General features: G+C 53.7%; 1 protein-coding gene across 1 annotated transcript; it reads left to right on the top strand.

The window, feature by feature from the left end:
• Nucleotides 1-22,098: 22,098 nt before the first annotated feature.
• On the top strand, nt 22,099-25,219 carry EVX1 (even-skipped homeobox 1). Its single transcript, XM_036327097.1, has 3 exons — nt 22,099-22,516; nt 23,967-24,211; nt 24,689-25,219. The coding sequence occupies exons 1-3, from the start codon at nt 22,099-22,101 to the stop codon at nt 25,217-25,219; spliced, it is 1,194 nt and encodes a 397-aa protein (XP_036182990.1).
• The last annotated feature ends 776 nt before the right edge of the window (nt 25,220-25,995 follow it).

The following is a 25,995-nucleotide window of genomic DNA, read 5'->3' as shown; positions in this document are numbered from 1 at the left end:
GAGAGGAGAGTCAGTCTGTGGGGAGTGGGGGTCTGCTTGGGGCAGGCAGTGAGAGGCTGGGGTGTTTGTCCTGGACCTAGAGGGTCAGAGGGGGTCCTCTCTGGTGGAGAAGCAAAGGGCATGTTGGGAACAAGCACAAGCCCAGCTGGGCTCAAGGTCAGGACGGGAGGGGAAGAACTGTCCAGCACCCCGACGTTCCAGATTCTGCACTTCGAAGGGATTCTCTCACTGAGCACGCGCAGCTCTGCTATGACTCGGGACTGTTGTTCTTCCAATTTTGCAGATGAGGAAACTGAGGCAGAGGAGCAGCGACTTGTGCGAGGCCCCACAGCCGGGCGCAGGGGCCCTGCGAGGACCCGGGAGCCGCCAGGTGCACAGGAGGACTCTCGCAGCTCAGGGCGGGGAAAGGGGGCCCAGCGGAGGGCTTTCGTTCGTGGTTCGATGAAGAAAAAGCTGCTCTCACGGTTCTGGATTCCCTGCCCCAGCATCGCGTCCTGGGAAGGACAGCCAATCGCGATGAGAAGCTGGGTCTTCTTTTCCGAGGACGGTCACCGGGCACCAGGTCGTGGAGGCCGGTGAGGAAGCTGGGAAGGCTCCGGGGGACGGACGCACGGACAGAGGGACGGACGCGGGCGGCCGGGAGGGCAAGCACCTGGGAATACCCAAGCCCAGGGAGCGTGGGGTGGAGCCCGGGGACCGGCAGGGCTGGGCCAGGCGCGGCGAGTCCTCCTCCCGACCGGGGCCGGGTCCTGGGAGCTGTCCCGCGGCTGCAGGCCGGCTGAGCCTCCTCCGGCCCGCTTCCCCGCCCTGTCCGGCTGGGTCGGGACGGCAGGTACAGCGGCCGGAGCGAAAGGGGACTGTGACCCTCCCCCTTCCAGCGGGGCGAGAGGCACTGCACTCAGCTCTGCGACTTAATCAGCTGCGTGACGGGCAGAGCCGTGCAACTTCTAATCTGTAAAGAAAGGTTGATGACAACACTAACAATACCATTCCCTACGTGATAGGATCAAATGAAGTCATTTATTCCATGGACGTATGTGATGTCCACCTGCTATACGACAGGCGCTGTGCTAGGCTCTTTTCCTCCTAAAATACTTATTGTTTTTTTCTATTTGTGCCTTTTTGGATACATTTAATTGAAAGACGAGGTACAAAAAAGTACATAGCCCTAACCGGTTTGGCTCAGTGGATAGAGCGTCGGTCTGTAGACTGAAGGGTCCCAGGTTCGATTCCGGTCAAGGGCATGTACCTTGGTTGCAGGCACAACCCCAGTAGGGGGTGTGCAAGAGGCAGCTGATTGATGTTTCTCTCTCATCAATGTTTCTAACTCTCTATCCCTCTCCCTTCCTCTCTGTAAAAGATCAATAAAATTTTTTTTAAAAAAGTACATAAATCATAAGATCAACAAAATATCACAAAGTGAACACATCTGGGCCACAGACCAAGAATCCAAAGATAGGCAGCACCTCACTACCCGCTAAGGTAGTTATTTTCAAATAGTTATTTTCATTCAACAAATGAACAATGCTGTGAAAGGTCATTGCACACAGACAATAGAGTGCTATGAATAAGAGGCCCCTTGTCTAAGGTAGCTGCTTGCTGCTGAGCCCACGGATTTATCTGAGTACTTGCTTCTCCTCGATCTTCAAGGGAGTAGAGACCTGGGTTCTCACCTCCGTCCTCTCACGGAACACCGACCGAGGCGCTGCCTGTGGCCTCTGGTCTCCTTGGAGGAAAGAGGGGCTGGCTTTGACTCTGAGGACCCTTCCTCCGGTGGCTAATGAGAGTGGCTTGGGTGTAGCTCAGAAATAATAGGATGCATTTGGAGTGTGACTTGTTGCACTATTTATTACTAAAACAAATCTTATTTTTTAATGTTTTTTTTAAAATTGATTTTAGAGAGAGAGGAAGGGAGAGGGTTAGAGATAGAAACATCAGTCAGCTGCCTCCTACACACCCCCTACTGGGGACTGAGCTCAAAACCTGGGCATGTGCCCTGACCAGGAATCCAACCAGTGACCTCTTGGTCCATGGGTTGATGCTCAACCACTGAGCCACACTGGCCCAGCTAAAGCAAATACTAGTATGTTCATATCAAGGTGAGTGTCTCCAGCCTGAGGCTCATCATAAATTTGGGGCCTGGGGTTCATCATAAAACCTCAAAGAGGTTCTGCTACCTTAAATAACAATTGGAGATTTCTTTAGAAATCGTTAGAGGGGAGCGTCTCTACCTGTGCAGGCAGAATATTCCTACTGAACCGTCTCCTCAAGTACTTCTAGGTGGTAGGTTGGAATGGTCCATTGTCATTGGTACAGTGTGCTGCCATGGTCCAACCTAACAATTGCAGGGGGCATGGGTTCCAAAGGGTATTTGCCTACCTGTTCATTCCCTGTTAGACAGGGTGATGGGTAAAGTCCAGCCTCTCTTCCTAGGCTGCCTGGCCAGTGCTCAAGTCAACCTCTGCAAAGACCAGAAACCCTACTCCGGCAGAACTGAGTCCTTCATGCCACCAGTTTTCCCCGAGGAAGCCAGAGGTCCTCAGACAGGAGCAGCCTCAGGTGTGGAGAACATGGCAGAGTAGCAATTCCTTACACAGGAGTTGAGGTTTACAATTGACAAAGCACTGGCCATTTTCTCCATCTGTTTCGTGGGTTTACTACATCCTTCCTTGGGTTTTGTTTTGTGATGATGGAAGGGTCCAGAACATGTACATTTTGAAGTGCAAGGTGACTCTGGCTTTAACTTTGGAGTCACGCCGACTTAGATTTGAGTCCCCACTCTGCCACCTACTTGCTTTGTGACCTTGAGCAAGTCTGTTCACATTTCTAAAATTAAGTTTTGTGTTTTTTTGAAACTCAACAATGGTTATCATAATATCACCTAGATAGCCCATAAGAATGTTGTGAAGTTTAAGTTCTATGATGCAAATAAAGCACTTAGCTCAGTACCTCGACTAATGTAGGTGTGATAATGGTTAGCTTTAATTACATGTCATTAATTCTGTTATGTAATATAGTCCTTATATGCATGGCAGAAATCGTTCTGATTTACAGTGATAAAACAGGAAGTATAGAACTACTAACATGTGCTACATCATGGATGAACCTAAAAACACAAGCTAAGTGAGAGAAGTCAGACACAGAGTCCACCTATTGTATGACTCCATCTCTCTAAAATGTCCAGAAACGGTAAACCTCGGGATGCAGAAGGCAGATTAGTGGCTACCTCAAGCTGGAGGTGAAAAGAGAGATGAACTAGAGAAGGGCACGAGGGATCTGACTGGGGGGATGGAAATGTTCTAAAATGGATTTATTGTCATGCGTGCACCTCTGAATAAAGTTATTAACAGTCATTGGATTGTACACCTGAAATAGGTGAGTTTTGTGATATATAAAATATATGTCAATAAAGTTGTTTCAGAAACTCAGGAAGTATCACAGAAGAGAGAAAACAAATTCCAGGTGTCCAGTGATGTGTTCTTTAGACTACAGTGCAGTCACTTGCCTGCTATTGGGTGGGAGAGAGAAGGCAACCAGCAGGGGAGGAGTTACTGTTAGAATCTCCGTTACATAAGGGATGGAACCCAAAATAAAAATAAATAAATGATGGAACCAAGACAATTTGAAGAATGTGAAGATCCTAGTGTCTAAGGAGAGGTGAATGGGAGAAGAATAAAGTGTTTTGTTTTTCTGGGGGGGGGGGTGGTGGAGGCGAGGAGGGGTTAAAAGACTGCATAATAATTGTGGCTTTTATTAAATTCTAAAAAGCATTATATTCTAAAGCTATATTCTAAAAACCTTACATAAAAGCTTTATGTAAATCACCTCATTTAAACTGCACAACATATTGTAAAATTCACATTATCTTCTTTTTGAGGTGATGAACTTGAAGCACAGATAAGTAAAACAATTGGACCAAAGTCATAAGCTAGTAATATATGGCAGAGTTAGGCTGGAACCCAGGTAGTCTGTTCCCAGGCCCCTGCATTTGACTGTGATGCTATTAATGCATATGAAAGAGGAGAGGGATGCCACGGGTCTGGAAGAGCCTGAGATTTTGCCTAAGGAAATAGGATGTTGTTTCATGTATAAATAAGAACCATACCAGCCGCCTGGTGGGGGTGGGTCCTGTTTATTGCTGCTGGGTGCCATTTGGCTATATGGTTATTTAAAAATGCCAGGCAATTCCTTCATTTCTGCTCGTTTGAAGTGTGGCTATGCTCATTTCTCAGAGTATGAACTGAGCTCATGTTTCCGGGATAACATTCAGACTGATTTAAACAATTCCAGGATTACAGCCTAACGCACAGTCCCCGCCCAGCCTCGCTCACAGCGCCCTTCTTCAGCCAGAGTGCCCGCCCCACTCCAATTCCTGCCCCTGAAAATCCTGTTCAACTTTCTAAGGCTCTTCCTCCATAAAGTATAAAGCCTTTCTGGGTTAAATAGAAACAAAACCATGTTTTAAAGATCTGCTCTCGTGCTTTGCTGCATTGAGAGAGAATTTGTGCAGCTAGAGGACAAAACAGGCCACATCTACACAGATCTCGAGAAGTAATGGATTCAAAACTGCAAAGCTTTCAAGGGCCAAAAAACACTGTACGTAATCTTTTCATCTGAATTGTATGAATAGATTAAGGGGAAGTAATATTCTCACTTCTTTCATTCCTTTGGTTGAAAGGATTTAAAAGCCGTTTGCACTTATAAAACAGGCAATTTGTAAGTTGAAAAGAATGCAAGTTTCTTGGATACAGTTCAGGGAGAAGAGATTGAAGGGCAAATTAACATAATAATAAAAAGATCAGAGAGAAGGGAACAAGTGATAACTATCTGGTGGTCTTAGGATGGGGGAGGGGTATGGTTTTTTAAAATCTTTATTGCTTATTTTTGTGTGGGGGAGATACAAAACTAATGCATGCTTATTTAAAAAGGAAGCAAACTTTGCAAAAATATATAGTGTGGCAAGTTAATGTTCCCCATACTCCCCTCTCACCATCACCCCGAAGATAGACAATGTGACGTTTGGGTGCATATCCCCAGATGGATGTGTACATAAATACACATATATTTGCTATAGAATCACCCATCAAATAAAAAGTCCCTAATCATATCTGAGTTGCAGACATTTAAGTTCTTTAACCAATGTAGAATCGTACCATCTATTATAACTTACTTTTTTTTTCTTAAATTTAAGGTAAGTTTAACCCTGTTTGCTTGTGAACAAAGAGATCTCCTTTAATATAGAGTATTTCTCATTATGCATACTTGTTATTTACTTAACTATTTAATTTATATGTTGATGGACAGTTGGCTTATTCCCACTTTCGCATTACCACTACGATGCTGTAGTAAACATTTTTAACACACTGTATAGGAAAAAATTGAAGAGGCGACAAAATAAGAGTAAATTCATAAATGTCAAAATTGCCTCCAAAGAGGTTTAATCTTGTTTTGTTTTACGTGTCTCACCAATAGTGGGAGCACGGCAGTGTCCTTAGACGCTGCCGTCTATCTTCAGAAGTTCTTTTGCACAAACTGAATTATATGGAAAATAGGCTTCTTCATTTGAACTTGACAGAGCTTCATCTTTGTGGAGGGCAGGCTAGGATAGACGAGGGGGCCGGGAAAGGATGACGCCAGGGACCCCTGCGGTGCGTCCGAGGGGTGGGGCAGGTCGGAGTGAGGCCTCCCCCCCCCCAGCCGTCCCCCCCCCCCCTCCGCCCAAATCAGGATGTCTGCAGGGCTCCCCACAACTCACAGGGGTCCGACACCGCCGCCTGGAGCCCAGGGCTTTCTCAGCAGATGGAGAATCCATTTTTAAACCCAAACAGGAATAGGCTTCCACTGTTGCTCGAGTCCAAGTTCCTCCCGAGGAACGGATTCGCGTTAGCTTTCGCAGGCCCCGCTGTCCACCCGGGGGCAGGAAGTGGCGCGCTCTGGGGTTTCTTGCGATGTCACAGGCACCCCGGCAGCCTGCACCTGCGCCTGCTGGCGGCGCTGTTTGCAACCTGCAGCCCCGCGCATCTCCAGTGTGGCCAGACCCCCAAGATGTGTCTCAAATGTGGCAGGACTCAGGAGGCGGGGACCCACAGGGTCCGGTTCCTGCCTGCTGCTTACTCTTTTTTCCTCCCGCCACAGGCAGGCCCACCTGTGGGTAGAGGAAAATAGGCTCCAGCTGACCTATACCCTTCGGGTGCGCTGGGGAAACTGAGGCTGGGGTCGGACCAGCCAGCCCAGCCTTGGCCAGGACAGTTGTGTCCGTCCTTCACGTGGGGGACGCTGCACTCCCCTCCAGCCCCAGGTCCCCAGCTAGTTCGGAGCTTCCTTGAGTCAGTAGACTGTAGATGTCTCCCATAGCCCTGGAAGGCCACTTCTGACCTACAGTCATTGGCCAATACAGAATTTCTTAACAATTCAGATTAGGTGCCAACAAGTGAAAACACTGAAAATGAAATATCTTGCGCCATGACCAGCTGGAGCTGAGAATCGGCCTCCAGTCTGCTCAGTTTCTGACATCTTTCTCGTTGCTACTACCAGGGTGCTCCCATTGGCACGGGTGTTCGTCCCCTGCGGGGTCACGAAATGCCATGGCGGGGCACCCTGGCAACAAATCCTCTTACTTCCCCTGATACTTGATGCTGTGAATTGGTCCAGGTCACCCAGGGTGCGGCAGAGTTGGGACTGGTACTCTAATCACTGATGAAAGCCCAGGAGAGTGAAGAGGCTTGTCCAGAGTCACCCTAGTCATTGCAGGGGCAGAACTAGAGCCAGCTTTCCTGACCATTGGCCCACTTTCCTGGCTGCCCATGGAACTTCGATAAAACACAGCCAGTGGCCAAAGATGTTGCACACGACCATGACCTGGGCTCTTGGACTTTTGAGTTAGTTATTGGTCAGAACAACGAAGCTTCCCTTGCCCCCATCTACACCTACAGAATGGAGAGAAGCCTTAAGGGAGTGGCATGTGTCTTACTTTCAGGAACTTCACAGAACTGTGGGCAGCTGTTCCCCATCCTCATGCACAGTCTGAAAATAGACCTGGCCAGTACTATAGCAATTATACTTGAATGTGCTAATCTGATCGCATTGAAAAATCCATGCATCTAGCCATCAAGGGAATTTTCCCAAACCTTCATACTTGCCAACTATAGGGTGGATGGAGACCAGAAAAGTAACAGCCACGTCACAGTGCCAGCCCTGTCATAATTCTGAATTCTGTCCCCATTTTTCACTGGGGAGCCAGGAAGAATTGGCTAGACTAGCAGAGGGCCTACAGGGGTGGAGACTCCCTATCATAAAACCAGCACAGGGAACCACGGTGGATGGAAAATGAGTTGTTAGAGATAATAACTGGTGTGGGAAAGGAGAAATGCTGCTGAAATGGTTTCTTATTTTGCTTAGAGGCACTTCCCACCCCAGGCTAAAGCATGTAAAAGAGCCAGAGACCATGATGTGTCTCCATCAAGGAAATAAAAGTTTGAGGCATTTCTGTTTAGTTCGCATATGGAATAGCTATCCGTAACAGCATTAGCTCTTCAGACATATCCTCACCTCCCAGCCCTAAGTGAACTGCTTACAAAAGATACATTTTGTGTGTGTGAGAGAGGCTCAATTTGGATTTGCAATCAAGGCGGCTTAACAGTACCCACTCCATATGAAATTACCACCCCATTTTACTAAGGTCCAAGATATTTAATAGCTCACTTACGGTCTCATGACAAATTGAGAACAGAAATAGAAATAGAAATAGAAATAGAAGAGCTGGCTGTTTTTCTCAATTGGTTTTCTGAGAAAGGCTGGTTCATTTTCTACCTCCAGAAATACTTCTCAGTTGCCCCCTTCACAATCCCTCTGTAATGCTGCACTTAGGTGACATCACTGCCAGGTAAAATGGTTTTTATTTTTTTAAAGTGGCATATTGTGCATGTAAAAATAATTAGGCCACTGGTTGTGCTCTAGCAACATTTTCTCTGGTTCGGCTGCCTGCCTGGAAAAAAAGGTTTAGTGTACCCTGAAGTTCTACGAAGATGTTGTGTAATTTGTCAGTGGAAAATATCACACTCACACACACCCTTTTATCACCACCCAGAAAAACTTGGGAAATTCACATTTTCTTTAGAGTGTCCTCCCTCCCCCCTCCCTCCCTCCCTCCCTCTCTCGCTCATCTTTCTGGCTCTGCTTTGAATTTGGAAAACATGACTCCATAGTTTCGCATTCTCTTGTAGGCTTTGGTCCTTCAGGTGTGCTGCTCTATGACATGACGTTAGAGACCAAGGCTTTCCCACCTTGTTGCTCTGCTATATGTAGGCCCAGGAGGTCAGTAGACAAGCTCCAGGCATAGGACAAGGGAAAAAATAAAGAAACCCTGTGCAAAGGGTTTATATAGGGGCAGGCAAACATGGGTTTACAGTTGTGAGTACTCAAAACACAATTTATTCTTGTAGTATTATTTATTAATTATTATATTATTTACCATACAAACAACTGTAAATTTGCCTACCCCTCCTAGACATTGCTCTCTTTAAAAGAAAGTGCCTGAAAATTGTCATGTGACATTTCTGCTGAAGCCCAACATCACATGGCCAGTATAATGAGGGGCAGAGCTGATATTAGAACCCAAGCAGTCTAACTTGAGTCTGTGCACTTAACATTATGCTAAATTGCCCCTACAAGAGGGCAGTGATAGTACCTTATTATTATTTTATTTTATTTATTTTTTATTCTTTTTTAAAATAAATTTTTATTCATTTCAGAGAAGAAGGGAAGAGAGAGACAGAAACATTGATGATGAGAGAGATAATCATTGATCGGTTGCCTCCTGCAGGCCCCACACTGGGGATCAAGCCCACCTGGGTATGTGCCCTGACCAGGAATCGAACCTGGGACCTTCTGGTTCATAGGTTGTCACTCAACCACTGAGCCACATTGGCCAGGCCCTTATAATTATTTTACAGATCACCTGCCTATGCCTTTACCACAAAGGGACCGTTCCATGATCATACTAGGTATGTCTGATTATCTTCGCACTATCCCAGATCCCAATGAGTAAAGTTACGGAAAAGACACAGGATCACAGATGCTATCTGTGATGGTACTGCAAAGATGCCAGCCAGAAAATCCTTGATTTCAGTTATGCATTTACCATGTCCACATTTGTTGAACAACAAATGCATGAATGCACCCTAGCTTTTCTGCACACTTATTTACTTGTGGGAAATGTTACCACCACATAGGGAGAGGGGTGCAAATATATTATTGGTTCCCTAGTGTCATTCTTCTTTACTTCAGAGCCACTACTGCATCTCACTCAAGTGTGTAATGACCCCAAGAAACCAGAAACACCAATCAGAAAGGATATATGCACCTCTATGTTCATAGCAGCACAATCTACAATAGCTAAGATTTGGAAACAGCCTAAGTGCCCATCAGCAGATGAGGGGATTAAAAAACTGTGGTACATCTATACAATGGAATACTAAACCACTATTAAGAAGAAGGAACTTTTATGGTTTGCAGCAGCATGGATGGAACTGGAGAGCATTATGCTAAGTGAAATAAGCCAGTTGGAGAAAGATAAATATCACATGATCTCACTCATATGTGGGATATAATGATCAACATAATTTGATGAACAAGAATAGATCCAGAGACAAATGGTAGAGGAAGGGAGGGGAGATAGAGAGCAGCCAAAGGACTTGTATGCATGCATATTAGCATAACCAATGGACACAGACACAGGGGCAGTGGGGGCTTGCCCAGGGTGAAAATGGCTGGGGGTTTCGGGGTCAACTGGGTAATGAGACATATGTAAAACTTTAGACAATAAATAAATAAATAAATAAGTATAATGTTATGCCCGGCTGGTGTGGATGAGTGGTTGAACATCCACCTCTGAACCAGGAGGTCATGGATGCATATGCCCAGGTTACTGGCTTGATTCCCAGTAGGGGGCATGCAGGAGGTAGCCAATCAGTGTTTCTCTCTTATCATTGATGTTTCTATCTCTCTCTCCCTCTCCCTGACCACTCTGAAATCAATAAAAAAAATATTTTTTAAAAAAAGAGTCTACTGTTGAGAAAGGAGAATCACAGACACAGTAGGGTGAAGCAGGGACACTGTCCTGGTGGGACCAGAGGGAATTGGCGTGTATTGAGCACCCACTGTAGGCCAGACACTGTGCGAGGCCCTTTCATTTGGCATCCTGTATTATCCCCCCTGACAGCTGCCTCTTAGATCTGACACCCTGCAGCTTTGGTCTGCTCAAGGTCACAGGCCAGTAAGTGCCAGAGCTGGGGTTCAAGCTCAAGTCTGTCTGATGTTCCAGTGCATGCTCTTACCTTGTCACCAGTTGTTTTTGAACATGTTGGTTGGACAAGTTTAGGAGCACTCCTCCCCCACAGATTCTGTTCTCACGGTGGTTACAGATTATCTTCCATCTTCCCAAAGGTCCCTGGGATTTGTCTCTCTCCATCCAGACCTCGCTGCACTTTAGATCAGCTCCTTACTGCTCTGCTCCTGCTGAATCAGAAAATCTCAGTCCAAATAGGTTCAGAGAACAGACTGATGGTTGCCCGAGGGGAAGAGGATTGGGGGGATGGGTGAAAAAGGTGAAGGGATTAAGAAGCACAAATTGGTAGTTTCAAAATAGTCATGGGATATTAAAGTACAGCAGAGGGAATATAGTCAAGTGTTGTAACAACTATGGTGCCAGGTGGGTACTTGAAATATTGGGGGGAGATTTTGTAAGGGATACGATTATCTAACCATTATGCTGTACACCTGAAACTAATACAAAATAATATTGAATGTCATCTGTAATTGAAAAATAAAACTAAAAAAATAAAATAAATAAAAAAAAACAAAGGAAAAAAAATCTCAGAGTCTATATCCATAGAGAAAATGGATTCATAGTTATTGGAAGTAAAATTTGCTGTTCACAAGCCTGGGATTTCCTCTGGCTCCCCATTTACTAGCTGAGTGACCTCTGGCCAGTTGGTCAACCTCTTTATGTCTCAGTTTCCTGCCTGTAAAATGGGAGACCCATGCTTTCCTCTAAGGATTGTAGTGAGGCTTAGAGCCTGAGCAAGTGGGGTTTTTCTCTTTCCATTGCCTGTATTAGGAAAAGATGAAGATCGTGATGGAAGGAAGGTTCTGATAAAAGGAAAATTGGCCAATTGTTGGAGATAATCAGGCTCTTCAGTTGTTGATGGGCCATATTTAGGACTAAAATCATGGCCTGACTGCTGCCGCTCATAAATTAAAGTGCAGACCCACTCCTGAAGGCCTAGGTAGGACCAGGGCAGACTTACATCCTGGATCTGCGTTCCTGTGGCCCTTTCCATGCCTATTTTTAAAACAGTGACCTTTCTTTCCTCTTCTAATTCTTTCCAAGAACAGTAAGGCTGACTCCAGAATAATTAGGAAAACATTCCAAAGTTGACATATTGCCAATAATGAAAGTTATGAAACAACTTTAAGTCCATTATAATAAAAACTTGCATTAACAGCACATTATATTGAGGCTTGATGCACAAAATTCGTGCATGGGTCCCTAGGCCTGGCCAGTGATCAGGGCCAATTTGTGGGGCAATCAGGGGGGCCCCCAGTGGCACCCGCCTTGGCCAGCCTAGGGCCTCCCGCTCGCCGGCCCTGCCCCCCACTGCTGCCAATTGCTTCCCTCTTCGGGGTGACCAGCAGGACCTTCGGCCACCTCTACCCCCGCTGGCACCCACCTTGGCTGGCCTGGGGCCTGCAGGCTGGGGGCAGCTCCTGGGTTGAGCGTCTGCCCCTTGGTGGTCAGTGCGCATCATAGTGACTGGTGGTTCCACCGGTAGTTCTGCTGTTTGGTCAATTTGCATATTAGGCTTTTATTATATAGGATACTTTTAAAATATTGGTCGTATCTCACAACTGTTTGCCTCCCTTCGTGCATGTATCAGTATTGCTAGGCTTTAAGGATGGGGCAGCAACAAAGGATAATTCATTCATTCTGTGGATTTCACTACATAAGTCATACTCTTGCCTGTGAAGAGTCTGAGACTTTGATCCTTGTTGTGGCTCTGTGACCTTGGTCAGGTCCTCGGAACTCCCCGAGTCTTGGCTTCCTCAACTGGAAACCGGAAAGAATAACTCTGGCCTCTTCTGCCTCATTAGGGACATGGGAGGGGCACAGGAAATGCTGGACAGAGAAGTCCTTTGGAGCAACCTAAAGTAATAGTGTGATGTCAAGGATTAATATGATGATGCATGAATATAAGTTTCCAGTGAAAATGAAAGGAAAAAATAAGAAACAAAGATAAAGATGTCAAAAGGAATAACAGTGTTCCTTGCTTTGCCTGCCATTCATCAGCTGAGTGATTTTAGAGGAGGCACTTAACCTTTCTGGGCCTCAGTGTTATCATCTGTAAAATGGGGATTATATCCATAGCTGCTCTTCCTATTACACAGGATTATGGTATCAAATGGGACAGTGGATGTGAAAATGTTACTGGAATAATAAAAGACCATCTAACCATAAACCATTATTGATAATAGTAGTAGTACTGCCTGGTGAAGTTGCAGTATTCGCAGGGCTTAGACCAGTTTAGTCACCTTTGGAAATGAAATCAACCCTGTGAGATCACAGGGCGTGGCCTGTTAGCTTCTGCAGACGGGTTGAGTCCAACGAGTAGCAGCCTGGCCTCTGGCATCACACTGCTGGGATTCAAATCTCATCCCTACCACTACCAGGCTATGAGCTTGAGTCAGCTTTGAACCCCTCTCTGACTTGGTTTCTCCACCTTACCTCATAGAATTGTGAGGATTGGTGATACAATGCCAGCAAACCATTTAGAACAGTTCCTATATGTGGGTATTCTTGGTGGCACCTCGGCCTCATGTTGCCTACTTTATAACATTAGCCATAATGTTGCCCTAGCTGGTTTGGCTCAGTGGATAGAGCATTGGCCTGCGGACTGAAGGGTCCCAGGTTCGATTCTGGTCAAGGGCACATGCCTGGGTTGCAGGCTCAATCCCCAGTAGGGGACATGCAGGAGGCAGTCAATCAGTGATTCTCTCTCATCATTGATGTTTCTATCTCTCCCTCTCCCTTCCTCTCTGAAATCAATAAAAATATATTAAAAAAGAAAGTTAACTTATTAAATAGCATCTCAGAGTATGTCTGATACTAAAAAATCTGATGAATGAAAAAGCATCTACTAAACCTGCTTGCTTTTAACCAGCTACAGCAGATGTCTGAATCGCTATCTTGAGATAGCAGAGAAGAAAAATACTTATATATCTCAAGCCTAAGAGTTTGCAAGCAGGAGGTGCTGGCAGAATCCCTGGGGTCCCTGCACATAGTCTTTGGGGAGCCCATAGAAAACCTATTTCTACACCCCACTTTTCCTTGTTCCCAGGCCCTTTTTCCATTCTATTTGTTCTCTGGCCGGATAGGGGTGCCCAGACACGGAGATCTGCTCTTTTTCACTCTGCAGCTAGCAAGCCAGTCCCATCTCAAGGCCCCTGACTCCCTTTTGTGAGAGAAATCTCTGGGCAGGGCAAGTTTTCCACCTGCTCCTGCTGTTTTAGCTCCAGAGCAGTTTCTGATCTGCCACCGACTGAGGCATGTCCTTAGTGGACGAAGGAGATGAGTGAGGAGCTAAATGAGATAATGACACCACTAGGCACTACCTTACCTGAGTGCACAGATGCATGGAGGCCATAAAGCGGAAAGAATGGGGGTGAGTAACAGAGACATAAAATTCTGTAGCAGAGGTCAAAAAAACAAAACAAAACAAAACGTCACCAGGCATTACTACCACTATTATCAATAATAGTTAACAGTTGGGTGGTCTTTTATTATTCCATTATTTTTTAAAAAGCCATTCCAGGCATAGTGAGGATCACAGCAACTTAGAAACCAGGGTGATGAAATGAATCCCAAACCAGAGAGTGCTGAAACCAGCGAGCGCCCCAGAATCACCTGGAGGGCTTGTTAAAACCCATTGCGGGCCCCTGGCCAAGGCGTCTAGTTCAGGCAGTCTGAGGCTTTACCACTCTAACAAGTACCCAGGTGATGCGCGGGCCGCACTTGAAGAAACATTGTCAAAGCGGACTAACGGGTCCTTGAGCCTGAGAAGAGTTGCCACGAGGTCACACTGTTTATAAATTGGCCTCGGAACTAAACGAGGCTCAGGAAAGAACCGCGGGAGGTCTGTGGGGGCAATGCCTGAGCCTCCACAACAAACGGGGCGCAGGCGGTGCATTGGGTTCGTGATTGGTCAGACTGACCAGGGGCATCTATAAGGCACCCCAGCCCTGTGACCCTCCTATGACAGCCAGCCTGGACAGGCTCGGGGGTGCGGTTCTTCCCTTCGAAAGGAGCTGCTCGCTCCCGCCAGCCCCTCACACGTGCAGGGTTAATTACGGGTCCCAGAAGCCCAGGCTAAGGGGCTCCGACCTGCCGCCCATCCCTCCTGGGCTCCAGCGGGTGGTGGGCGCTCGGGACGAGGTGAGGCTTCCTGCAGATGGAAGAGGGGCTGCCCCGGGGGGACGGGGATGTGCCGCCGCCTCGGCACCAGGGCGGGAGGGGAGCCAGCGCGGATGCTGGGACGCGCCACGATTTCCGCCTCTGGCGGTCGGCAGTGGGGGGCGCACCAAGACAGCAGTTCGGGAGCTGCGCTTTGTCACCGCGGCGGCGAGGGGCGGGAGGGGAGGAGGGCGCAGAGAGGGCCACGGACCCAGGACGGGGCGGTCGGCAGGCTCCCAGGTCGGAAAGGGACGCTCAGGGCTGCATTTGGCTCGGAGGCCAGGTCCCGGCCGGGTCTGTGCGCGCACTCCAGTCCTGGGCTGGGGACACCCTCGTCCTGGACCGACATCCCTCCTGCTGTGCCTCCGTCGCGAGGAGCCTCCCAAAGCCGGTACCCACGCTCCGAAACGCTCCGCCGCAGGCGCGCGCCCTCACCCGCTGCGAGCCCAGCCCCGGGGACGGGGACCGGGACGGGGCGCACAGTCCCTCCGCGTCGCGGCGCCCTCCGGCCCTTCCCGTTAGCAGCCACCCTGCCCCTCGCGCCCCGCTCCTCGGAGACTTACGGTGACAGCCAAGCTGGCTCCGGCCCTCCGCTCGCCTGCGGCCGCAGTCGCCAAACGCACCGGAGGAGGTGGCCCCTGTCCGCGTCTTTCGGTGACGCCCAGGGCACCGCGACGTTGTCTGCCGCGTTAGGGACCGTCAGCCTCGGCCCCGGGGTCACAGCCTAACGTCGGAGAGAGAATCGGAGGCCGCGATTTGGGTTAGAATCACAGCCCAGCCAGTTCCCAGCCTCTCTGAGTCCGTTTCCCCCGGCACCACGGGCTCTGACCTTCAGTAAGAAGGAGCGGGCTGGTCTGGGTCCCCCCGTAGGAGGGGGCTCTGTAAAATCCAATCCCCAAAACTCACACAAGAGTTTTTTCCGTTTCGCCCGAGGGAGCGGCTTAGCCCGCCCGACTGGTCAGACTTCCTCGCCCGCGGGCGTTCTTCTACCCCCCACTCCGGCGCCACCGCGTCTCCTGACCCCGCGAGGCCGAGTGGGGAGAGAGGAAGGGGCTGCGGCCTCCTCCTTGGCCCGGGAACCAGGAGAGACAGACGTATGGTCAGTGAACACACAGACACAGACACAGACTCAGACAGACCCGCACCCAGGAGGGAGCATGCAGGGCTAGTTGAGTCGTGGACGAGAGATCCCTCCCCGTAGAGAGTGCGCCCAGATAGGGATCACCGGGTGGGACCGCCCTGCCGGGGCACCAGTGGGCGGGCTCCCTCTTCCAGGGCCAGGCTGGGGGGGGGGGGGGGGCAAGGGGCAGGGCTGTCAGGCGCCTTCGGCCTTTGGCAGTCCAGCACTTGGAAAGGACTTGTGGGGAAATTAAGTCTATTCAAAACAAACGGAAAAGGTACTGGCCTTTAGCTCTTCCCCATGGAGAAAAGGAGCGCATGGTGCCCGGGACCTCATGACTCCTAGCTCCCAGCACTCTGGATCCCCCTTACCCCAAGGGACGGCCAGTCCTGCTTCACAGGAGAAGCTCCAGACCCTCCATTCTCTGCCCCAGGTGCAGCTCCCCTCCTGGGGCCTAGGTTTTGAATGGAGGTGTGCGCAGTGGAGTCAGGAGGATGTGCTTAGTCCAGGAGTCAGTGTGGGAGGCCTGGCCAGGCCCTCAGGTTTGATCACTTGGGCCAGTCAATCCTTGTGAGGGAAAACACCTGGTAAAGCCACACCCCCATCAAAGGGATCAGGCAACTGTGCCTGGGGTTGGGTGGCTCTAGAGGGGCCGTAGAGGGTAGGGGAATCTGGGAAACTGAAGGCGAACCTCAATGCGTCTATACATTGAGCTTTGCCAGAGGCGTGAAGGGGCCACGACTCTCACAAGGTAAAGCTGGCTGGCTGGGGAACCCTGGTGAGTTTTGCCCCTTTCCAGATAGGGGCTCTGGGTCTCTGGATTGTGATGGTCAAAGAGCACGTCTAGACTTTGTCTCTTAGGGTCTCCAGAATCAGCTGCTGCAGTGACATTTTTTATATTTTCCCACCTGCTTGATCCCTCCTCTCCCACATCCCTAAGGGTGGCCCCTGCCTCCCTGCAGGCCCCTGCACAATCCCCACCAGCCTCTGAGCTCTGTTTCAAGAGGGCAAGGCCTGGAGTTCTTCTCCGGGAAGTTTCCAAGTGGTTTGGGGCCCATTTTTGTTCTTTCCTTTCCTTTATGCCCAAAGCAAGTGACCAGAGGTTAGTTACTTGCACTGCCCCACACCTCCCATCTGTGAATTCATCTGGGAATGAGGAGGAGGAGGGGGAGGAGGAGGAGGAGGAAGAGGAGGAGGAGGAGGAAGAGGAGGAGAAGGAGGAGGGGGAGGAGGGGGAGGAGAAGGAGGAGGGGGAGGAGGGGGAGGAGAAGGAGGAGGGGGCGGAAAGGCTTTGGCAAACACCGCAAGTGGCGTTTTTGGAAGGAAAGGCTCACAGTGCAATGCCTGGTGTTTTCCAATAGTTCCAGCGGAAGCAGAGGGACGGGGGTGAGTCCTCACTGTCATGTGTATATGGCCTCTTCTCTGGGCTTTAGATTTCTCAGCTGCAAGAGAGGGATGCTTGGTAATATCTTCCTCAGGCCTGTTGTGCGGAGGGAAATAGCTAAGCCAGATGAAATGCTGGTAACAGTGACTGCTCTTATCATGTGGGGTTTCCGGGCTTCTAGATGGAGTTTCTTTTTGCCCGCATGGGAAATCGGGGGGGGGGGGGCAGGTGAGGACAGTCCATGTATGTAGGCCCCGGGCTTTCTCTTCTGAGGGCAGGTATGTACTCTTTCTGGGATGCCCCTGGATCCACCCAGATCCCAGCAAGGGCTGGAGGCTTGTGGAGGGCTGCCTTATGGAGGGTGAAGGCACTGTTGGGTGCGGAGGCATCCCTGCCATCCAGGGAGGAACAAGGCCTTGGAGGGAGCACTGGTCCAGGATCTGATACTCAGCCAGGCCCTGGCCATTTGAGTCAAGTCCACTGATCACCCCATCACGGTGGAAGAAAAGGTACTGCAGCCATTTGCGGTCTTTTAAGGGAATATTATGTAGATTAAGCAAGAAATGGGCATCAATGCACTTTGTAATGAAAGCAAAATTCAGGACAATAATGGTGAAGGAAAAAACCTGTATCATCTCTGCTAGGATGGAAAGGGGGATGCCTGGGACTTAGGGGGTTTGGGGTTGGGGAATTGCTCCTTGACCAGAACGCTGCCCTTCTAGTTGGTGACTTGAGGCAGGAGCAAGCCTCAAACTTGAGGAGGTTCTCAGGGCTCCAGTCCTGCCCTGGGTCCTCCAGCTCTGGGATGGGCAGGTGATGGATGTAGGGATGTGGGCTGCCCAGGCCTTAGTCCCCAGCTCAGACTGGGGGAGCTGCAGGCTTGGGCCTCCAGGAGCCAGGCCAACAGATGAAGCAGGAAGAGCAGCTGCAGGCCTGGCTGACTCCAAGGGCCTGAGGAGGAGGAGGCAGCGGGTCCAGGAAGCACCCAGTTTCCTGTCCCAGAAGCTTGGACCTTCCATTCAGGAGGTGCAGAGAGAAGGGGGCACTTGTCCTGCCTGCCTGAGGGAGAAACTGCGCTCTGGTCCCCACCAAAGGCCCACGCAACCCCCCAACTTCCTCTGCAGGTGGGCAAGGGGATGGGGAGCGGTCCAGGTGTGCTCTCCTGCCTGGGGGAGCCAGGCCTCTGGAGGGGCCCATCCCGAAGTGCCTCTGTGCTTTGGGTTCCCAGATGGGCTGCAGCAGCTGCCAGAACCAATTCCAGAAGTCCTCCCCTCCCCTCCCCTCGCCCACCCCCACACACGATCCCCGCTTTGGAGACACAGTGGTTGGGGGGAACTTTGAGGGGCTCCCCAGGGCTGAAAGATGACCAGGGCCCAAGGATCCACAGCTGGGCGATGCTTGTTGCTTAAAGAGAAGCTCTCTTTGTTCTGGCGTTTTACCAAGTGAAGAGCAAAACCAAATTTTTTCTCATCAAACTTTTGCTGGCACAAAAGCAGCCAGACCGGCTCCTGGAGCCCCGTGTCCTTGTGTCAGGTCTCCTCGCCCTTTCCTTTCGGCTGGGACTGGCGATGGCCTCTGGGAGGCCCCGCATTTGGCTGGAGAAGGTTCTGGGGCACCGACCGTCCACCGCGGGGTCTGCAGGCCCCAGAGGCATCACTCCCCACCCCTGCCTGCTCTCCGGAGCCGGTTTTCCTGGGAAGCGAAGCGACTCCAGCAGACGGGATCGGCGCTTGTGGTGGCCCAGGCCCGGCTTTCGATTCCATTTAACTCGCCGTCAGCACCTTATCTCCGCGTCGCCTCCCGGGGTCCCCACCCCTCCCCCGCCCGTCCCCGCCCCGGAGGAAGCAGAGCTGCGGGCTTTTGAAGTCCGAGAATTTCAATCCCAGAGGAGCCGCCAGGACCTACGCTGTCACCCAGTGGGGAGGGGACAGCAGGCCAGCTTCGCGGGCAGGGGTCCTCCCAGCCCAGGGAGGTGAGAAGCGTTGGGGGCTGGGCCAGCCCCCGCTCCGGCTGCTGTATCACCCCCTCTCCAATTCCAAGGGGCTGCCCAGATCTGGCGGCTGTCTGCCACGCTCCCTCTATGCATTTACCCTCCTTCGCGATCCGCGTTGGGAAAAGCCTTCCATTCAGTGATAACCACGCTATTAAAATACCCCTAAGCCAAAAAAAGTCCTCAGAAAGTGTTTTCACCTAGTCTCTCCCCCCTCCCCCAATTTTCTTTTCCTCGAGCTACAAACCCCATCTCTCTTCATCTGATGTTGACGACAGGATGCTGTGGGAAGTGACTTTTGGTTACATTTTCCCTCCTGTGCGGGCTTGCAATAGGCCCTAAGGACCCGGGAAACTGAGGCTGGAGTGGGGAGGGGTGGGATGGAAGTGGGGCTGGTCCTTGAAGCTTCACATCCCAGCTGGGAGGAGGCAGCCCCCTCCCCAGAGAGGCTGTATCTGGCCTGGAGCCTCCTTCCTCCCAGCGGCCGGGGAAGCCCCCTCAGTGGGGCCAACCGGGAAGATGCCAGTGACACCTCTTGATCTCTCAATCCCGCCGCTTTCATCAGCAGAAAGGCCCCAGCAGAGGATCAAACGCGCAGCGCTCCCCTGAATGCAAAGCGGGCGGGAGGAGCCTGATCCTTCTGAGGAGGCCCCACCTGGGTGAGCTGGGGGGGGGGGGGTGCTCTTCGAGAAGGGGGAGGGCCCTGGGGGAAGGAGAGGGTGGGCGACCCAGGCCCAGCCTAGGGAGGGCCCCACCCAGGGTGGGTAACACGCCCTCCCACACAGATGCTGGGGCCTGACTGTGACAGGAAGGGGCTAGGGCAAGCAGATGGTCCCCAGGCGCTCTGGTCCCCAGGCGCTCGCGGCTGGCTGGGAAGGGAAGGGCAGACAGATCCCCAAAAAACCACCGCAGCAAAAGGCTCTGGGAGCTGATCCCCTCCACTCCCAGCCACTCCTCTCACCTTGTAAACATCCCCAGGATCTGGGGGCTGGAGGGCTCAGCAGATGGGGGCCTTGGGAGTCCCAGGGCGTGGAGAGGTCTATGCAGACACTACCACCCAAATCCCTTCCCCTGGTTAACCGGCATCTATGAATAAGGGGGAGAAGTTGGAAGTAGGAGCCAGAGGGGTATGTTCCTCTCCTTGAGCCCCTGCTTCTTCCACCTCCCCCACTAGCCCACAGGTAGGAAGACTGAGGCAGGGAGAGAGGGGAAGAGCAGAGAAAAAGAAAAAGGAGGAGGAGGAGGAGGAGGAGGAGGAGGAGGAGAAGAAGAAGAAGGAGAAGAAAGCAGGAGATTGAAAGACAAAAAGATCACCACCGAGGGACCTTTCTTTAGAATTCCAGGATTGGGGCTTTGAATCAGGGCGTGGAGAGGGGCAGCCTCAGTGGTTTAGCGCTAGGAGGGCTGAGGAGTGCGGGAAGGAGAGCTGTGGGGCCGCAGTTCCGGGGAGGCCTGCCTCTCACCCTCACCTGCCTGGCCTGGCAGCTTGCTCCGAGCTGGCGCTGTTTCCTAAAGGTTCTGGCTCCCCTTCCCCGGAAGACCTGGCGGGGAACCTGTGGGGGCTACTCCTAAAGGCACCATTCGATTCCATTTAACTCACCAAGTACAACACGCCCCGCCCCAGCTCTGCGTGGGAGTCCCCTCCTGTCCTCAAGGACTCATAAGAGCACCCAGTCACTTGCTCTTTCTGGGCATTTTGGGTGACGTCTCTTTCAGGACCAAAGGCAGGGGAGGGGGGAACCCTGTGAGTGGAACCTCTGCTGCCCAGTACTGCCGCCCACGCTTGCTGCGCCCCTGCCCCAAGGCTCTGGTGAGAGCCGTGCCTTCGGGCAGCAGCCTCTGGCACGGCCACTGGAGGGGCCGCATTAGTCGGCGCCTCTTCCCTTGAAAAACCTGTTTTGGGGGGAATTCGTTGACTCTGAATGAATACCTTAAACTACGGGTGAGAAGAGGCCACTCTCAGAACCGCTCCCCACCCTACATACCTGAGGTGCAGGCGAGGCCCCAGCAAGTGGGAAAGCGATTTCTTCTACGAAGGAGCGCGCCTGGAGGTCAAGCCGGGCAGTAGAAACCTCAGGCCACCTAGAAGGGGAGGGGAAATTAAAAAAAGAAAGCAAATACTATGAGTCAGCAGCCTAGGCGGGTCTTTAAAGAAAAAATTTAAGACATTTATCTCCAGCCCCGTGGGGAAGAAAAATAGCAAAGGTTGTTCCCAGGAGGAGGGAGATAGCTAGGTAGGGATGGGAGGAGGAAGAGAGGAGAGGACACCCCAGGTTCAAGCTCTCCAGACAGCTCGGGGAGGGCGGACTATGTTGTTCGGTAGCTTGTACAGAGACTCTGGAGCCGTGTGAGGTTAGCTCGCCAGGGACCGGCGGTTGTAATAATGCCCGGAGCAGCGAGCCTTGTGACTCGGCCTTCAGACCCCTAAAATAGGGTTATGGGTTCTCTTATCTGTGTCAGATCAAGGCACCAAGCTAAGAAAACCAAAGCCGAAGCAACAATAAAAAACCTCAAACGCGTATTCAATTACCGAGCCCGCAGCCCCTGCGGTACTCGCGGCGCGCACGCAGCTCGGCTTTCTTCCTGCGGAATCGCATTTGCATCCTCTGCCTGGTGTCTCCCGCGCTCAGTGTGCGCGTCTCTCTGCTTTCACACTCTCCTCCCCATTCGAGCGAGGCCCACACCTGGCGCATCACTGCCGAGCCATTAGCTGCGGGTCTCCTTTCATCTCCGCCGTGGCAGACGTTTCTATTTATCCACTTGCGCTCGCCGAGTGGCGTCACCAGCGGTACTGTAATGACGATTGCAGCGGGAGGATGACAGCTTAGAAGAAGAGGGCAATGGGGCTTCCTCCCAGAGGCGGCGCGGCGCAGAGGAGCGGGCGCATCACAAGGTGACCCCAGCTCCCCACCGCCGCCACCGCCGCCACCGCCGCCACCGGCCACCTCGCGCTCTGGCCGCTCCGCGCCCAGCCGGCCGCCTGGCTTCTCTTTCTCCCTCCCGCGGCCAAGATCTGTCGGACCTCTGGGGACCCAGGGAGCAGGGGGGCTAGGAGCTCACTTGGGGCTTCCCCCCTCCTCCCTCCGGAGGTCTCTGGGATGGAGAGCCGAAAGGACATGGTTATGTTTTTGGATGGGGGACAGCTTGGCACTCTGGTTGGCAAGAGGGTCTCCAATTTGTCCGAAGCCGTGGGCAGCACGCTGCCGGAGCCGCCCGAGAAGATGGTGCCCCGTGGCTGCCTGAGCCCTCGGGCCGGTCCCGCGGCCTCGCGGGGGAGCCTGGAGGAGGAGCCGGTGGACGGACTAGCAGGAAGCGCGGCGGGGCCGGGCACCGAGCCGCGGGCAGCCGGGGCAGCCGCGCTCGGCCCCGGACCGCCGGCCCCCTCGGCCGCCGACAGCATCTCGGGCCAGGGGCAACCCAGCAGCTCGGACACGGAATCGGATTTCTATGAAGAAATCGAGGTGAGCTGCACCCCGGACTGCGCCACGGGCAACGCCGAGTACCAGCACAGCAAAGGTAGCCACCGCCCCCTTTCGGGCCTCCCACCGCGCCCACCTTCCACCTCAGTTCTGGAGGGAAGGGTGACTCCCTTCTCCCGGGCAGGGTGGCTGGGGGCCCACTTGAGCAGTTCGCCCCTGCTATCTGCGCCCTCGTGGGGTCTCCTGCGCTCAGGCATTGGCGGGACTGAGGGTGACAGCTATGCTTGGGTGGGTGGGTGGGTGGGTGGGGAGACGAAAGCCCTGGGATTGAGGGGGATTTAAAATGCACCCCAACCCCCCCAGAGTTTTGTGGTTCTGCTTCAACTGCCTCTGGGAGATACCTTCCCCAGGCGTGAGTGAGATCAAACGCGGGTCCCGGCAGTTTGTGGCTGGCGGGGTGTAAGGCGCATCCAGGCGCGGAAGCGGGGAGTCCATAAAAAACCGTAAAATCGAGGCTGAGCCGGGCCGCCTGGGTGCTGAGGCCCTTCGACCAGTTTGCACGTCGGTCAGAGGTCCAAATTACCTTGTCACTTCCCTGGCTCGGTGGCGCCAGGTCGGAAATGGTCCCAATGATCTAATTGCCTTTGGTCTCCGGTTGCATTTGAAAAGGCAGAGCTCTGGCCCGCCCCCTCCCCCTTTGCTTCCCAGTCCCACTTCTCCACCCAAAGGAAAAGGAGCTGCAGGGGGCAGGAGCCCCACCCTTCGCTGGGTTAGGCCCAAAGGAGGGGGCTGTCATTTGAATTGGAGACCCCCTCCCTGACCACGGGCGAGTGTGTGTGTGTGGGGGGGGGGGGGGACCGCCAGGAGGGGAGTCTCCCGAGAGGGTGGACAGCTAGAGGCCCACCAGCAGACTCCCCCACAAAGCTGCTGTGGCGGCGGGAAGAGCCAGCTATGGAGGGAAAACCACCCTGGCCTTGGCAGCCAACTCCTTGTTGAGCACTCACACTCCCCATTCCCACCTCCACCCAGACTCCCGACCGCAGCGGCCTTAGAACAGCTCCTCCACTCAGACATTCTAAGGTAACAGGGTACCAAGCACACTCCAGGCCACCTTGCAACACATGCCTCCACACAAAGCAAGAAGACAGTCATGCCAGCATCCCACAATGCACCAAGACCAGAGTTCACAGCGCCCCAGTGGATGATGCATCACAGTCTGTTTGCTCGTCAGATACCACAGCTTGCCCACTCCTGGCAACGGCCAGCTGCGAGCTCAGACGGCTGCATCTCCCCTGTGCCCGGGGCAGGTGTCTGGGGGTGGGGGGAGGGGTCTGGGCTTATCCCCGCAGGCCGTCCAGGCCTAGGCCGCTATGTGCTCCTCTGCATGGTGAGCCCTGTCCTCCCTTTCTGGTTCTTGAGGTCCCCAGCACCCCAGCAGAAGCAGTTACTGGAGGGGGACCCCTTTGCACCCCGAATCCTCAGCCCCACATCAGCAGCCTTTTTGTCCGTTGTGTTGTGTTGTGCTCTTGGCTCTGGGCTCCCTGCAGGGCCGGGCTCCGAGGCGCTGACCGGCAGTCCCCAGGGCGGCAGCGAGGCCCCCAAGAGCACCGGCGGGGGCTCGCAGGGCAGCCTGGCCTGCAGCGCCAGTGACCAGATGCGCCGGTACCGCACCGCCTTCACCCGGGAGCAGATTGCGCGGCTGGAGAAGGAATTCTACCGGGAGAACTACGTGTCCAGGCCGCGCAGATGCGAGCTGGCTGCCGCCCTGAACCTGCCAGAAACCACCATCAAGGTATGCGTTCCGGCCCGGGGAGAGGGGCGCGCCCACTGGGCAGGGAGCAAATGCCACTGCCCGGTCCCTCACGTGTGCGGGGCCAGGCACCGGGTCTGTTGGCTCCCGCCCACCTGGCGGCTGGGCTGGGGGTGCAGGCAGGTGTGGCCGCTGTACCTCCCGACAGTCCTCAGGCAGCCACCGCTGCAAGAGGTCAGCTCTGTCCCTTCCGAGCGGAATAACCAGCAGGGATGGGTGCTGCGATGCGACAAGGGAGGGTCCCAAGGGAGTGCGATTGGAGGGGGCTGTTTGTGCCACCTCAGACCCGTGGAGTCCCTGGTCCCCCACTAGCGCACTGGCGCCCGGGAGGCAGGGCGGACCCTGGGGTCTCTCTGAGCCCCTCCTGGGGGTTTCCAGCTCCAGGTGGCGGTGGGGGGATCGGCGTCGTCCCCTGCAGGGGGCAGGCCTCCGGGCCCAGCCTGCGCCTCTCCCCCGCAGGTGTGGTTCCAGAACCGGCGCATGAAGGACAAGCGGCAGCGGCTGGCCATGACGTGGCCGCACCCGGCCGACCCCGCCTTCTACACGTACATGATGAGCCACGCGGCGGCCGCGGGCGGCCTGCCCTACCCCTTCCCGTCGCACCTGCCCCTGCCCTACTACTCGCCCGTGGGCCTGGGCGCCTCCGCCTCGGCCGCCTCGCCCTTCAGCGGCCCGCTGCGCCCGCTCGACACGTTCCGCGTCCTGTCGCAGCCCTACCCGCGGCCCGAACTGCTGTGCGCCTTCCGCCACCCGCCGCTCTACCCCGGGCCCGCGCACGGCCTGGGCGCCTCGGCCGCCGGGCCCTGCTCCTGCCTCGCCTGCCACAGCGGCCCCGCCAACGGGCTGGCGCCCCGCGCCGCCGCCGCCTCGGACTTCACCTGTGCCTCCACGTCCCGCTCGGACTCCTTCCTCACCTTCGCGCCCTCCGTGCTCAGCAAAGCCTCCTCCGTGGCGCTGGACCAGAGAGAGGAGGTGCCCCTAACCAGATAAGGGGCTGCCCGCGGGCTGCCGGCTCCAGGACGCCCGGTGGGGGGGCCGGGGACTCAGCCAGCACCGCTCCCCGCCCCCTGGGCGCCGAGGGGAAAGAAGGGGCCCCGAAAAGCACCACCAGGACTCGGCCTCGAGGAGGGACTCCCGGAAGCGGCCTCGGCCGGCCCGTTGGGGCAGCAGGGGTGGGACTGGCAGGCAGAGGCTGAGCACCTGCCTCTGGGGCGCCCCTCTGGGCCCCTCGTCATCGGACCCCCTGCCCCTAACCCGGGTGGAGGCCTTGGCTCCAAAGCTAAACAAACTTAGCAGCAAGAGCAACGAATATCCAGCCCCCCAGGCCCCTCCCCCCCACAGGCCCTTTCTCACCCGGGGTACCCCCCCCCCCCCAAGTCAAGCCCAAGCACTGGAAGGGGAATTGCTGTCTCTCTACAAAATGCTGTGTGCGCAGCGCAGGTAGAGACTACCCTTGGCCAGCTTTCCCGGGGCGGGAAGGGCTGTGGATGGCAATGCACCAGCCATCGAGGGGGAGTGAGAGAGATGATGTGCTGCCACGGGGAATCCTGGGCCTCCATGGCACCTGGGGACTCGCTGGCCTTCCTGGAGCCTCACTTACACGACACCTCCTGGTTCTGCCATTTACTAGCACCTGATCTCTTTCCTCCTCGCTTCTCCATCGCTCTCAACTTGCAACTCCATCTCCAACCCCCTCCGCCCCTGCCGCCTCCCCCGCCCGCCCGCCCGCCCCCCCCCCCCCCCCCCCCCCCCGCACATTTTGTTCT

The sequence above is a fragment of the Myotis myotis genome, unplaced genomic scaffold (genome assembly GCF_014108235.1).
Source record: "Myotis myotis isolate mMyoMyo1 unplaced genomic scaffold, mMyoMyo1.p scaffold_m19_p_11, whole genome shotgun sequence".
NCBI lineage: Eukaryota > Metazoa > Chordata > Mammalia > Chiroptera > Vespertilionidae > Myotis > Myotis myotis.
Note: the sequence above shows the minus strand (reverse complement) of the source record. Positions and strands in the feature narration are given on the sequence as shown.